General features: G+C 43.8%; 1 protein-coding gene across 1 annotated transcript in view; it reads left to right on the forward strand.

Annotated features, from left to right (window-relative positions):
• The first annotated feature begins 940 nt into the window (after nucleotides 1-940).
• Nucleotides 941-15,683, forward strand: part of GNA13 (G protein subunit alpha 13) — a 48,658-nt gene continuing 33,915 nt past the window's right edge. Inside the window, exons 1-2 of the mRNA XM_032138164.2 lie at nucleotides 941-1,417; nucleotides 3,989-4,215. Coding sequence (XP_031994055.1) covers nucleotides 1,135-1,417; nucleotides 3,989-4,215 — 510 coding nt within the window. The 5' untranslated portion in view covers nucleotides 941-1,134. The remainder of the gene's footprint in view (nucleotides 1,418-3,988; nucleotides 4,216-15,683) is intronic.

The raw sequence follows: 15,683 nt of genomic DNA on the forward strand, positions 1-15,683 counted from the left end.
CACAGAGAGCCCTGGCAGAGGTCGGAAAATGCCAGAAAGAGCTGGAAGTGGGGGTGGACGACGTCTGGTTACCGTTCTGGGATTCGGAGACTAGAAGGTCAAGGGAGTCACCTTAAGAAAACACCCCAGGCCAGGGCCTGGTGGCTCTGTCTGGAATCCCCGCACTGTGGGAGGCCGAGGCTAGAGGATCGCTTGAGCTCAGGAGTTCGAGACCAGCCTGGGCAACATAGGGGGGAGCCCCTATATCTAAAAATAAATACAAAAAATTTAGCCGGGTGTGATGGCACACGCCTGTACTCCCAGCTACTCGGGAGGCTGAGGCGGGAGGATGGCTTGAACCTGGGAGGCGGGGGTTGCAGTGAGCCGAGATCGAGCCAATACACTCCAGCCTGGGCGACAGGGTGAGACTCCGTCTCAAAAAAGAAAAAATAAAATGAAATACAGAAAATGCACCAAAGGCCTGCCAGGCTCACGCCGGCTGTCCTGTTCGAATAACTTTCGAGTCCGTGGCCTCGAAATGGGTCGGGTGGGCGGTGACAGCGGGCAGCGGGCGCGGAACGCGGGAGAAAGGGCGGCTAAGTGGGAGCCCAAAGAACCGCGTCCGGAACCTGGTCTCCGGCCTCCAGGCCTCGGGGAAGGAGCCCTTCTGCCCACAAGTGGGCTCAGGCCATGAAAGGGAAACAGAAAGTCGGGCTCCCCAGCTCGGCCCACGTGACCGCGGTTCCTCAGCCCTCCCCGCGCGCGCCCGGCCGCGGCTGCGGGCGCGGGAACCCGAGCGACACACCGAGCTCGTGACTCACCGCGCAGGGAGGGAGGCGGGGAAGCGGCCGCGGCGTGCGCGCGCGCCTCCGGGAGGCAGCGGGAGCGCGCACGCTCCGGGGCCACCGCCCCTCCCGGGCCGGGCCCGCCCTCCTTCCCTCTCTCCCTCCCTCCCTCCCTCCCTCCCCCGCTCTCCTGGCCCGCCCTGCCAGGCCCGCCCTGCGAGTCAGTTCGCTGGTTCCCTCCCTCCCTGGGCGCGCTCGGGCCGCCGCCGCGCTCCCCGCCCTCGAGCCGCGGTGCCGGAGCCGCCCGCCGCGGGAGAAGGAGGTGGAGGGAGCCGGAGGGGCCCGCCGAGGCGGCGGCGGCGGCGGCAAGATGGCGGACTTCCTGCCGTCGCGGTCCGTGCTGTCCGTGTGCTTTCCCGGCTGCCTGCTGACGAGCGGCGAGGCCGAGCAGCAACGCAAGTCCAAGGAGATCGACAAATGCCTGTCTCGGGAAAAGACCTATGTGAAGCGGCTGGTAAAGATCCTGCTGCTGGGCGCGGGCGAGAGCGGCAAGTCTACCTTCTTGAAGCAGATGCGGATCATCCACGGGCAGGACTTCGACCAGCGCGCGCGCGAGGAGTTCCGCCCTACCATCTACAGCAACGTGATCAAAGGTGCCGGGCCGGGAGTGGGGGTCGGGGTGTTAAGGGCCGGGGGGCTGGGGCGGCGGCGGGCGCGGGGCCGGGCACCGCCCTCGTCCGCTCTGTCGCTGGCGGAGGAACGGGCCCGGCGGGCGGGCTGGCGGGAAGGGGGCGCGCCCCGGGAACCGGCCCTGCCCGCCCGGGGTGTCCTCGCCCCCCCCAGGCGAGAGGATGCTCGGGGTCGCCCTGCTCTCCCCCTTGTCTCCCCGGTGGGCGTCACGGCCATTCCCCCACCCCCCACCGCGTCCTGGTCTCTCCCCCTGCGAGAGGGAAGTGGGGCGAGCTGGGTCCTGACTCGGGGTGTGGGGAGACCTCTCCTGTCCTCGCCGCTGCTGATGAGGCAGGAAGACCAACAGCAGCCCTAGCCCCTTCACCCCCATCCCCTGCTCGGGCGATGTGGGTCGAACCTCGCTACCCTGGCTGGGTGACCCGAGTCACATGGGGTCGCATGCGCTCCCAACTCCCTGCTTCCTTGGCCGTCTCCTAAGCAAGCGAGTTCTGGAACCGTCGCAATAAGGGAACTTTTTGCCCGAGACTTCTTGTCAAGGGCGTAGGGTGACGGCCTCCTTTTGGGCAAGAATATGAAACTTGAGAGAGTGTCAGGTTGACTACTGGAATCAGGAGAGAGTGGACCCATACAGTTAGTCTGAAAAAGTATCATCTGTGCTTTTTCACCCCGGTGTCACGGTCGGGTAGGATGTTTACGTGTAATTTCTGTGCAACACGTTCCACTCTCCTTTTCGCTAAGTAACTGGGGGCTGGCGGGAAGGGAGTACCACTACTTCTATTTAGATGAAATGTGGTAGTAAGAAGACTGGCCTAAAAGTCATGTGGATCCTGTACAGATGGAGACAATGAATGAGTGTTGAGTTAGATAATTGGCTCTGCTCTTTATTGACAGTAGTTTTAAAATTAAACTTTGCTCTTAAGTGAAAAATAAACAAGTTGTTTATTTCTAGGCATTCAAAGAAATCGAAAAGATGGTTTTTATTTTATCATTTGAAAGATAATTAACCCTCATGTTTCTGGGTGTCAAGTATGTTCTATAGAAGAGGCATTTTGGCAAAATTTAGGTGCAGAGCCTGGTAACTCAGGTGCATCTGGATTTTATCTGGGGAGCAGTTTAGGAGTTTGCTACAGATTGCAGGTCTTTTTAAGTGGGATTTTTGTTCAGGAAGTACATAAGGGACTTCTGCATGTCACCCCCCCCCCCCCCAACCGCCCCCCGACCTTCCAGCGTTTGGGTAAAGGAAAACTGCCTGAAGAGCCAGGCATTGTGGAGTAATGAACTAGAGAGAATCACTAGACCACAGCCAGCTCTAGCCCTAGTACCTCTGCAGTTAAACTATAAAGAACAGTTGTATTTATCCTGCTGTAATGTTTAGCTCAAAACTAATTAAGGTCTCTTTCAAGGCTGCAGACTCTGCCTTGACAGTCCTTAATTGAAGGTACCTTTGTAACCTGATGCAGCTGAACTTAAGGAATTATGTTAATGAATAGCATCAACATGTTAACTGATTGTGAGCCTGGTAAACACCTCGTTCTTAATGTACACTGAGTTGTAAATGTGGTCTACATTGAGCATTGATTATGAGATGATGTAAGTCATCAGGAATCTAGTTTTTTCAAGTTGACATGAAATTTGACAGTAGAACAGTTTTTCAGGCTGGGCGTGGTGGCTCACTCCTGCAATCCCAGCACTTTGGGAGGCCAAAGTGGGAGGATGGCTTGAGCCCAGGAGTTCCAGATCAGCTGGGCCACATAGCCAGACCTCGTCTCTATTAAACAAAAAAAAAAAAAAAAAAAAAAAAAACGCCAGTTTTTCAGTTATTCAAACAAATAGCCAAGTGACTGTTCAGATTGATCAAACGTAATAAAAGTAATAGGTCAGTGATAGGAAAAATGAGTTTCAGCTAACCTCTGTGAGCTGGAGTCCGATTTTGTATTATTTTGCAGTTGATCTTCCTCCCTTTTAGGGAAATTGAAGGCCATCCTGTGACTTAAACTGGATTGAAACTTGGGCTGGAAGAAGTTTTTAAATTTTGAATATGTTCCTAGAAGACTCAGTGTTGGGTTAGGGTGTCGAAGGAACAATCAGAACATGGAGCTATAATAGTTGGTTCTTAGTGTTTCATAAATGAACATCTTTTAGGCTCATAAAACCTTGGTTGTGTCTGTTTTCTTCTGAGCTTGGACATTGGTCTGTGCAGCATAAGTTCTTTTTCTTTCTTGAGTTAGGTTCTTTTTTGACTACCTTCTACCCGTAGAAGTTATTTTATAAATTGGAACATGTTAAAAATCCTTCAGAAAGAGGAATTGTGCTAATAGTATTTGCTTTTCAAGGCTCTAACTTTAAGACAGTGAGCAACTGTTATTTTTTTAACCTCTGAGAAGTTACATTTGTTTTTGATGTTGGTCTTCATTTTTGAAGAAGGTTTGTCTAGGTTAATTCAGAAGTATAAGGAAATAATACTGGAATAAAAACTTATGATAATATGTAATGACTCCTCTCCATACATTTTTTTTTCTTCTTTTTAAACAAAGGTATGAGGGTGCTGGTTGATGCTCGAGAGAAGCTTCATATTCCCTGGGGAGATAACTCAAACCAACAAAATGGAGATAAGATGATGTCGTTTGATACCCGGGCCCCCATGGCAGCCCAAGGAATGGTGGAAACAAGGGTTTTCTTACAATATCTTCCTGCTATAAGAGCATTATGGGCAGACAGCGGCATACAGAATGCCTATGACCGGCGTCGAGAATTTCAACTGGTAAGAGATTTGCTCTTTTAAAACATGTGGTTTTGTTTGAATGATGTTGAGTAATACAGGTTGCACATCCCTAATGCGAAAATTCGAAATGCTCCCAAATCTAAAAGTATTTGAGATGGAGGAACAGACTGAAAGGCTAAGGCACAGACCTAATGTGTCCTGGTCTGTAATGACTGTGTGTAAAAATAGTGTCTAAAATTACCTTTAGGCTACATGTCTTAAGGTATATATGAAACATAAATGAATTTCTAGTTTAGACTTGAATCCCATTCCCAGCATATCTCGTGTGTATGCAGATATTTCAGAAATCTGAAAAAATTCAAAATCCAAAACATTTCTGGTCCCAGGCATTCGGATAAGGGATACTCAACCTGTATCTGATTTTAGCACACTTTTTTCACTGACTTCCATAATATAATGTATCTATCCAAAATTGTAGCCTCACAAATTTGTTTTTTTGTTTTTGGGGGTTTATTTTGAGACGGAGTCTCTGTTGCCCAGGCTGGAGTGCAGTGGTGTGATCTTGGCCCACTGCAACCTTTGCCTCCAGGGTTCAAGCAACTCTCATGCCTCAGCCTCCTGCGTAGCTGGGTCTATAGGTGTGTGCCACCACACCTGGCTAAATTTTTGTCTTTTTAGTAGAGGCAGTTTCGCCATGTTGGCCAGGCTGACCTTGAAATCCTGACCTCAGGTGATCTGCCCACTTTGACCTCCCAAATTGCTGGCATTGTGCCAGGCATTTCTCCCCTTTTTTCTTAAGCAAGACTACCCGTAAAATACTTTGTAGCTGTTACACAGCATTGAAGACAGGTTTGGAATAAAAGTATCCAATCCAGGTTAAAAATACAGAATACAGTTGAAACAGATTTTTAATCAAGTGTTTTGTAATTTAACTGTGAATGCTGTGATTGGGTTTTATTTGCCAAAGACCAGAAAGATTCCAGCAGTGATAGAAATCTAGACTGTGTGTAATTTGGAGATAGTTCAGATCTGAAGTGTTTTACTCTAATATGATTAAAATGTGACAGTTGAAAGTAAAACTACTGGCTGGGCACGGTGGCTCATGCCTGTAATCCCAGCACTTTGGGAGTCTGAGGCGGTTGGATCACCTGATGTTGGAAGTTCGAGACCAGCCTGGCCAACATGGTGAAACACCGTCTCTTCTAAAAATACAAAAATTAGCCAGGTGTGGTGGCAGGCGCCTGTAATCCCGGCTACTCAGGAGGCTGAGGCAGGAGACTCGCTTGAACCCAGGAAGCGGAGGTTGCGGTAAGCCAAGTTCACGCCCCTGCACTCCAGCCTGGGCAACAGAAGCAGAACTCCATCTCCAAAAAATAAATAAGCTGCTCAGGAAGTTGTTTGATGATGTCACCAACATTAATCCACATTAATGGGTGTGGCTGCAAAGTGATGTACAACCAGCAGTCCTTGCTGTTATTATTTATACTTAGAAGCAGTCTTGCCTTTTAAAAGTTCTAGGAAAGTGTTCATGATAGCTTTTTATACAACCGACATCTTAATTTTGACTGTATCTGAATTATGGCTTTTATATCTGTCATTCAACTAGCATTTGATTATTTACTGTCTTGTATAGTTCTCTTCTATCATGTTTGTATCTTGTCTTTTCAAGTAATGTGTTTATTTCTGAAAGGCAGGGACTGTCTCACATTATTGTTAAAATTGAGTAGCTGCCAGTATTGCATGTTGAAAATGATGAATTTAACTTGACAAATGACCTCCATCCAATTCCCAGATTTCTGGTTAGTTTTGTCCTTTGATCAATGTTTATTACTTTATTTTTGTAGACTTGCTTGCATGAGTTCTTCCATATACCCCTTTCCATCGCCCATCACTCTACCTCCTGTTTTTTGTTTTTTTGTGTTTTTTTGAGAGAGTTGCTCTGGTTACCCAGGCTGGAGTGCAATGGCGCGATCTTGGCTCACCTCCGCCTCCCAGGTTCAGGGGATTCTCCTGCCTCAGCCTCCCGAGTAGCTGAGATTACAGGCATGCGCCACCACACCTGGCTAATTTTGTATTTTTAGTAGAGACAGTGTTTCTCCATGTTGGTCAAGCTGGTCTCTAACTCCTGACCTCAGGTGATCCATCTGCCTCGCCCTCCCAAAGTGCTGGGATTACAGGCGTGAGCCACTGCACCTGCCCATCTACCTCCTGTTTTTTAAGTGCTGCTTATTCTCCTTTCTTCTTAGTTCATTTTGTCAACAAACGACACACTTTGAATTCAGTTTTCTCAGGCTCTATTCATCCTTCCAGGTCAGAGAAGAAACATTCATCTGTAATAAGCATACAGTGCATATGGATTAAATGAATAAATGAAGAACTGCATACCTGAAAGTTCTCTGTGGGGAAGTTCCGTGTTTGCCCTAAGTCCATTTAATTAAAGTTGGGTTTCATGGACAGTTTTTTAATTTGGAAGCTTACGTCTAACTGTCTCACATCAGGACTGTCATGTCCTCATCGTTGAGAAAGCATCCCTAAGTATATCTTTGTGATTAAGAACGAATAGGTAAAACCACTCAGGATGAGGACCTGCTTGTTGTTGACTTGAGCCAGTTGATCCTTAAGGAGCAGAGAAGTCCTCAAAGATGAGGAGAGATTAAGTTCCAGAAATACTTTTTTCCATGATGAAAAGTCGAGACAAGAAAAGAGGAGCAGAGCAAGACCTATTTTAAACTTCTGGAGGACAGAGATTCTTTTCTCCTGAGTCTACACTCAGCATTGTTTTTTGTTTCTTTGTTTTTGTTTTTTTTTTTTTTTTTTTTGAGACGGAGTCTCGCTCTGTCACCCAGGCTGGAGTGCAGTGGCGCAATCTCGGCTCACTGCAAGCTCCGCCTCCCGGGTTCACGCCATTCTCCTGCCTCAGCCTCTCCGAGTAGCTGGGACTACAGGCGCCCGCCACCACGCCCGGCTAATTTTTTGTATTTTTAGTAGAGACGGGGTTTCATTGTGGTCTCGATCTCCTGACCTCGTGATCCGCCCGCCTCGGCCTCCCAAAGTGCTGGGATTACAAGCGTGAGCCACCGCGCCCGGCTGTTTTTGTTTTTTAAGAGACAAGGTCTCACTGTTGTACAGGCTGGAGTGCACTATTGTGATCATAGCTCACTGTAGACTCAACTCCTGGGCTCAAGTGATTCTCCAGCTTCAGTCTCCCAAGTAGCTAGGACTACAGGTGTGTGCCATTATACCCAGCTAATTTTTTAAAAAAATTTGTGTAGAGATGGGGTCTTGCTATGTTGCCAGTGCTGGTCTTGGACTCCTGGCCTCAAGCAGTCCTCCTGCCTTGGCTTCTCAAAATGTTGGGGTTACAGGCATGAGCCACTGTGTGTGGCTTCAGCATTGTTAATAGCACCTGACACATATAGATGCTCCATTATTATGTTGACTTAATGACTCTTTAACTCTTGGATGTGCTGTGGTGCTTGGCATAGTGTCAGGCACTGAGAAGGCACTTGGCTTACTTAAAATTTTCCTCAAAGTCATCATCAATTCCATCTACTCATCTACATGCAGCAGCTCCCCAAGTTCTGATTTTTCTACCTCTGTAACGTCTCTTGCATTCATTCCCTCCTTTCCTCTATTTCTTGTCCTGCCACCTCTTGCCTGGACTCCAAGGTAGTCTTGTTCAAACACAGCATTGGTTTGCTCAGAAAGCTTTGGTGGCTCGCCATTGTCTTCAGAACAGAATTCAGATTCTTTGTGGGAGTCAAGACTCTAGCTAGCTTACCTGTGATTCCAGCAATATATTTCATTAGGCCACTGGACATGCTCTGTAATCTCTTGATTCCCATATACCCTAATTTTTTGCTTCTATAGCTCTCGTCATGCGTAGTCTGTCTGCCAGAATTATTCTTTACCCTATCTGTTACTAGGTCTTACCCTTCACTTAATGCAGTGATAATCACACTAAATGTGGCCCATGGACCCCATGGACTGGAATGCTTGTTAAAACAAACAAGTAGATGCTCAGACTTCATACCTGAGGATCTGATTCTGGATTCTGTGATGGGACCCAGTGATCTGTGTTTTTAGCAAATAGCCATAGGTGATTTGGATGGATTTGCTCCGTTCCCCCTCCCTTTCCCCAAGAACAGTGCCTTAGGGATGATGTCTCTATTTGAAGCATCTCCACTCTTCCTGGCTAGAACAGAGATCTCTGTGTCCTTTGCTTTCCCTAGCATGCTTACTTCTGTCACTCCTCACGGTACCCATTATGTGTGTTGGAGTTACAGCTTTCATGTGTGGCTATCAGTCATATAGAAGTCCTTTGGTATGCCTAGTTTGTCTTTTTCTCTCCCACTAGCATAGTGCCTGACACTTTTATTTCCTCGTTTTTCAGACATTCTTAATTACAAAGATCTTCTAAAAAAATAAAATATCTGTAATCCCAGCTCTTTGGGAGGCTGAGGCAGGCAGATCACTTGAGGTCAGGAGTTGGAAACCAGCCTGGCTGACCTAGTGAAACCCCATCTCTACCAAAAACAAAAACAAAAATTAGCCAGGCATGGTGGCATGTACCTGTAGTCCTAGCTACTCAGGAGACTGAGGCACAAGAATCGCTTGAACTCAGGAGGTGGAGGTTGCAGTGAGTGGAGATCATGCCACTGCACTCCAGCGTGAACGTCAGAGTGAGACCCTGTCTCAATAAAATAAAAATTTAAAAATATGTAATTTAATTCTACATTAAGTTCCTTCTGGGAAATACGGATTATTTCTATAATAGTTTCCTAATTTTCTAGGAAATGGAAAGTTCTTGTGTAATTATAATTTTTATTTGCGGGGGTTAAAATGCGTTTTTGTTATGTTTAGCAACATATTTTTGAATTTTGGATAGGAAAGGTAAACATCAGAAGAAATAGGAGAGGTTAGCAGATAAAGTAACTAAAAATTAACCTTTTCGTTTCAGCTAATGATTTGATTATTAAACTTATTAATGCAAATTAAAAACTGACAGGTTTTAAGACTCTACATGACTTAACATTTTGCCTAAGATGAACAACTGCCCTTTAATCAATTTTCGGGACAAGGGATAGGGTGTTGATAACAGCTTAGGTTTTTAGCAGTCTACTCACTTGTTAGTAATAACTTTGGGTGTAAACATGAATGTTTTTCTTTCTAAGTTCCCAAAGGCAAACATTTCCTTTTTTGGTTAGTTCCATTATGGGTCAGCTAAATAGCTTACTGTGGAAAAGAAAAATATAAGATTCACATTCTTGTTATAACTTCAGGTACCTTTGTAGTTATTATAACACATTGAGGATAATATATTGTAAGAAATGGCCTCTTTCAGTACTGAATTAAATATTTAAAATACTCTCCTTTGGCTGTACATTCAGTATAGCCTGCCACTGCACTTTTGAGTTACCCTGTCTTTAGAAAACCTTCTCATGTAACAATAGCTAGATAATTTGGTAACTCAGATGAATAAAGAGATGGGAGTCAGGGGTTGGCTGGATGATACAATTGGAGATATGGATGAAAACTAACAAAATGGCTAGGAGTCATTTCCAACTAATTTTTTTGTTTAATTTATATTCATTTATTGAGAAGTATAAGCAACACTGGTTACATAGGACAGGACAGTGTGTGTGACAGTGAGAGGAACATCCCACAGCTTCCTACTTTCTGTAAACAGTTTAACATTGTCAGCATTAATACAGCTTCCTGTAATGGCCAGTCTGTCTTTGCAATTCCTGAAACCAAACTTTTTGCTAATCATGGTACCTTCAGTTAGACTTAATTCTTTTCTTTTTGTGCTTGATGTTACTCTTCTTGAAGCCAGTAAGATAGTATGTTCATTAACACAGAGATTTACTCCCTCAAGGTAACCATTTAGCTCCATGATTGGCCTGTAAAAAGGGGAGGTCCAACTAAGTATTCTAGAAACTTCAGTTTCAGCTAATTTTTTTAAAAATTTATTTGCACTGCAGCGTGTATTTGAAGTATAATACAATCAAGAGTCATTTGAAGCTCCTGTAGTCCCAGCTTCTGGGGAGACAGGAGGATTGCTTGAGCTCAAGAGTTCAAGTCCAATGTGGGCAACATATTGAGGACAGCCCCCTCCCTCTTAAAAAAAAAGAATCAGAGTCATTTATTTATTAATTAACGCAAATTTGGATTTGCTTTAAAGAGTAAAGAATTGCTACTTTCAGTTGTAAAATATGTTTCTTTTGGATGATTGTTCCGTTTTCTCTGTAAGTATAGTCAAGCAAGGACTTTGAAGTTGCTAAAAACCTATTGCGTATCTTTTGATTCTAGGTTTAGTGTTAAATATTTCATCCCGTATAAAATAAAGATTATATATAACATTAGAAATAGTAGAGGTTTTTATCTTACTTTGTTAATATTTTTTAGAGACAGAGTCTCACTCTGTTACACAGGCTGGAGTGCAGTGGTGTGATCATAGTTCACTGTAACCTTGGAACTCCTGGGCTCAAGTGATCCTCCTGCTTCAGCCTCTTAAAGTGCTGGGATTACAGTAGTGAGCCACCTCACCCAGCCAGAGATAGTAGAGATTTTAAAGTTGAGTTTAATTTCCTTTTGATGAAATTGATCAGATGTCAGAGTGGTTACATTTTATCCAAATCTTGTAAACCCAGAGCTTTATGTTTATTTACGTTAAAAATAAAGTTTTTTCTTTTTAATTTATTTCTTTTTTTAAATTTCTGTGAGTTCCTTTAAGTTTACACTTATAGTTTTAATACAACTTTGTGAGGTGTGTGTGCATGCACACGTAGGTGGTATCACATGATGTATTCTATTATGTTGAAATTTTCATGTTTGCATTTTTTTGGGTGAAAACTTGACTGGCTGTAGGATGTCTGGGTTCTTGGTGCTGAAGGGGAATTGGAAAATACTGTGCTGCTTTCTATATTACCTTTTATTGCTAAACAAAGCTAGTGGCACAATAATTTATGATTCTCTGAAAATGTTTATTAAACAACTAAGAGATGGAACAAGTAAATAGTTTTGTTATGAAAAGTAGACTTTAGTTTCAGAACTCTTTACCTAGAGTGTGGACCTAACCCAGGAAAAAGGTTTGTGAGCTTACTTTAAAGAAAAGCATAATGGCCAAAGGACTCCTTGGATTGAATGTTCCCTGCTCATCTTTCACAGATATGCGCAGCCAACCAAGTTGGGGTATCCAGTCCTATTAGCCCAAAACAGGTGCCAGTTTCTTTCTTCAGAAAATTAATTCAGGCTGAGGATTGCTTGAGGCCAAGAATTCCAGAATGGCCTGGCCAGCATAGCAAGATCCTGTCTCTACAAATAATTTTAAAAATTAGCCAAGCACAACGGCACGTGCCTGTAGTCCCCCCTACTTGGGAGGTTGAGAGAAGGACATCGCTTGAGCCCAGGAGTTTGAGGTTGCAGTGAGCTATGATAGCACCGTTGCACTGCAGCCTGGCTGACAGAGTGAGATCCTGTCTCAAAAATAAATAAAACTAAAATTAATTCATAGTACTGATAATTATAATAATTGTCTAGTATAATAATTGTTTAATACCTTATGTTTTATAACAACATTTGCTTTGCACTTTTCAAATCCCTGTCACATTCATATAGTACTATATTTAAAAAGGAGAAACAATCCTGAAGTGTCAAGTCCCCAGAAAAGCTAAACAAGATATACTGTTATCTGCATTTCACAGATTAAAAAATGGAGACTCAGAAAGATTCCTTGAGATGCTTCAGTTCACAGACCTAGTAAATAATAATAGAATAGACACCGCAGTCCCAATCTGCTGACTCCTAGTCCACAGCTCTGGCCACCAAACTGTCTTACTAGCACTCAAACATGGCATCTGTGGAGAATTATTCTTGTCTTTCATTCCCAACTTCTTCTGACACCACCCATACATACAAATAATTAACACTCCCCTATTAAGTTTTAGCACATTGTTTTAAGTGCATGTAAGGTTTTATTTAAGAATGTTTGGTGTTACACTGATAGTCACATAGTTATTTTTATATCCTCAACTTTCCTAATACCCTTGTACTGTTTCTTCTTTCTTTATTATAGTAACGATATGAGTAATCTTAAGCAATCTTTAATAGTAAATTTACTAACTTTGAATGGTACATTTTATCCTAATCACTATTCAGCTTGGTAAAGGTTCAGTTTGAATCTACCTCCTTGAAAACTAACTGTAATAGTGATTCTCAACTGATGTTTCATCAGTGGACACGGTTTTTTGTTGTTGTTGTTGTTGTTGTTGTTGTTGTTGTTGTTGTTGTTTTTGAGACAGAGTCTTGGATCTCTTGCCCAGGCTGGAGTGCAGTGGCATGATCCCAGCTCATTGCATCTTCCACTTCCCAGGTTTAAGCCCTGACTCAGCCTCCCAAGTAATTGGGACTACAAGCGTGCACCACCATACCCAGCTAATTTTTGTATTTTTAGTAGAGATGGGGTTTCACCATGTTGGCCAGGCTGGTCTCGACCACCTGACCTCAGGTAATGTGCACGTCTTAGCCTCCCAAAGTGCTGGGATTACAGGTGTGAGCCACCATGCCTGGCTGAACACAGTTTTTAATGTATTCTGAAAAACAGAAGTTTAATAGTAACCAGTTAGCTGAAAGAGATTGCCAACATTTTTCTAGGACAGTGCCATTTGGAAATTAGTGCCTGTCTTGTATGTAATTGGTCAGATTTGCTTTTGTTTTAGAGAAGGGGACACCAGAACACTTTTTTTTTTCTTTTTTTCTTTTTTTTTTGAGATGGAGTCTCACTTTGTTGCCCACGCTGGAGTGCAGTGGTGTGATCTTGGCTCACTGAAACCTCCACCTCCCAGGCTCAAGCAATTCTCCTGCCTCAGCCTCCCGAGTAGCTGGGATTACATGTATGGGCCACCATGCCTGGCTAATTTTTGTATTTTTAGTAGAGACAGGGTTTTACCATGTTGGCCAGGCTGGTCTTGAACTCTTGACCTCAAGTGATCTGTCCGCCTTAGCCTCCCAAAGTGTTGGGATTACAGGCGTGAGCCACCGCGCCTGGCCTATTGTTAACTTTTTATGAACTCCTTTGAAATGCTTCTCGTATAATCATGTCACAGTTTTCATACTGCCTATGAGCATTCAAGATTGCAATTTGTCACAGAGTTTTTTGTTTTTTGTTTTTTTCCTTTTTTTTAAGAGATGGGGTTTTGCCGGTTGCCTAGGCTGGTCTTGAGTTCCTGGGTTCGATTAATTCTCCCACCTTGGCCTCCCAAAGTGCTGGGACTATAGGCGTGAGCCACCACCGTGCCTGGCTTGTCACAAATTTTTGTTCCAGTTAAAAGTGACCTAATTTTTGTTTTAAGTGTGTATTTCTGGAAATTAGAAGTGACTTTTATTTCCCTGCTTGAAAGTATTTAGTTTTTCCCTAGCTGTATACTATTCACCTTTGTCTATATTGTGAACCTATCTTGTTTACAAGATGCCTTTTATTCAGAAGAACTTGTTAAAGCCACATTAGCAGAGCGGTATTAGAATGAGCTGATACGGATCAAGAAAATAGTTTTGTTTTGAGAACTGAACTTTAGTGCACTTGGCCAAAGTACCAATCTGTTGCATTGATGGTAGCTATTTATCTTAATCTTCCAAATGTAATCACTCTTCCTTTGGCAAAATGAATTGGAAGTATTTTTTCTTTTTTTACTTTTTGAGACAGGGTCTTGCTCTGTTCCCCAGGCTGGTCAGTATGTGGTGGCACAGTCATGGCTTACTGTATGTAGCCTTGACCTCCACAGCTCAAGCAATCTTCCCATCTCAGTCTCCCGAGTAGTTGAGATTACTGTACATACTACCACACCCGGCTAGTTTCTTTGTTATTTTCAGAAATGAGGTCTCACTATGTTGACCAGGGTGGCCTTGAACTCCTGGCCTCAAATGATCCTCCCATCTTGGCCTCCTACAGTGCTGGGATTTCAGGCGTGAGCCACTGTGCCCAGCCTCGAAAGGATTTTTAAATCCATGCAGTGGGTAAACTTTTTCATCTCCATCTACTCTGCAGTAGATCCAGAGTACTTTAGTGGAACTCTTTGTTGATTTTTGTTTGTTTTTTTTTTGTTCTTGTTTTCATTTTTTATCAATCCTGGCCTACAGATATTTTTGTTTTTTAATCTAAATAGTAAAATCTGGCCGGGCGCGGTGGCTCACGCTTGTAATCCCAGCACTTTGGGAGGCCGAGGCGGGCGAGTCACGAGGTCAGGAGATCGAGACCACGGTGAAACCCCGTCTCTACTAAAAATACAAAAAAATTAGCCGGGCGTCGTGGTGGGCGCCTGTAGTCCCAGCTACTCAGAGAGGCTGAGGCAGGAGAATGGCGTGAACCCGGGAGGCGGAGCTTGCAGTGAGCCGAGATTGCGCCACTGCACTCCAGCCTGGGCGACAGAGCGAGACTCCGTCTCAAAAAAAAAAAATAAATAAATAAATAAATAAATAAATAGTAAAATCTGTGTGCTTGGTTGTGCTATATGTGACTTTTTAAAAGCTTTTATCTTCCATACAAATTAAACCACATTCAGTCCAAGCACAGTGGCTCACACCTGTAATCTCAGCACTTTGGAAGTCTGAGGTGAGCAGATTGCTTGAGTCCAGGAGTTTGAGACCAGCCTGGGCAACATGCCAAAACCCTGCCTCTACAAAATACACAAAAATTAGTCCAGCATGGTGGTGCACACCTGTGGTCCCAGCTACTCGGGGGTCTGAAACAAGAGGACTGCTTGGGCCTGGGAGGCAGAATTGCAGTGACCTGAGATTGCACCACTGCATTCCAGCCTGGGTGACAGAGCAAGACCTTGTCTCCAAAAAAAAAAAAAAAAAAAAAAAATGAATAAACATGTTCAAACTTAATGATTTTATATATTGCAAAACATTTGTACATTTGGTTTCATGTGATGGCCTTAAGATTGGATTTGGTTTTGTGCCATGCTGTGGGATAAAGTGGAGTAAGGCAGCAGCCAGAGTTCCTGTTCTGACTGCCACTCACTGTGTGAGCTCATGCAAGTCCTTCGGCCTCTCTGAATTTCTAATTCTGCAACTGCAAAATGAGGATGATCTATTATTAGGGACCTACTATTATTATTGTGACGAGGACATGAGATAACCCATGTAAAGCCCCACAGTACCTGACTTGTATTAACCATATTATTAATATTAGTTATTAATATTCCTAATGGGCTTTATGCACCTAAGTAGCTTCATAGAAAAATAAAGCACTATAAACTTTGATTTGATTTACTCTCTAAACCTGATTACCAATATAAAAAATTCTGAATAATGTAGAATATATTGCTTGTGTTTTCTTATTAGACTGTATGTTGTGTCTAGGACCACATGTTGAACAGAGATTTGAGGTTTTCCTTGTTACATTAGTTCTTTTTTTTGAGACGGAGTCTCGCTCTGTTGCCCAGGCTGGAGTGCAGTGGCACGGTCTTGGCTCACTGCAACCTCTCTCTCCCGGGTTCAAGTGA

The sequence above is a fragment of the Hylobates moloch genome, unplaced genomic scaffold (genome assembly GCF_009828535.3).
Source record: "Hylobates moloch isolate HMO894 unplaced genomic scaffold, HMol_V3 SCAFFOLD_19, whole genome shotgun sequence".
NCBI lineage: Eukaryota > Metazoa > Chordata > Mammalia > Primates > Hylobatidae > Hylobates > Hylobates moloch.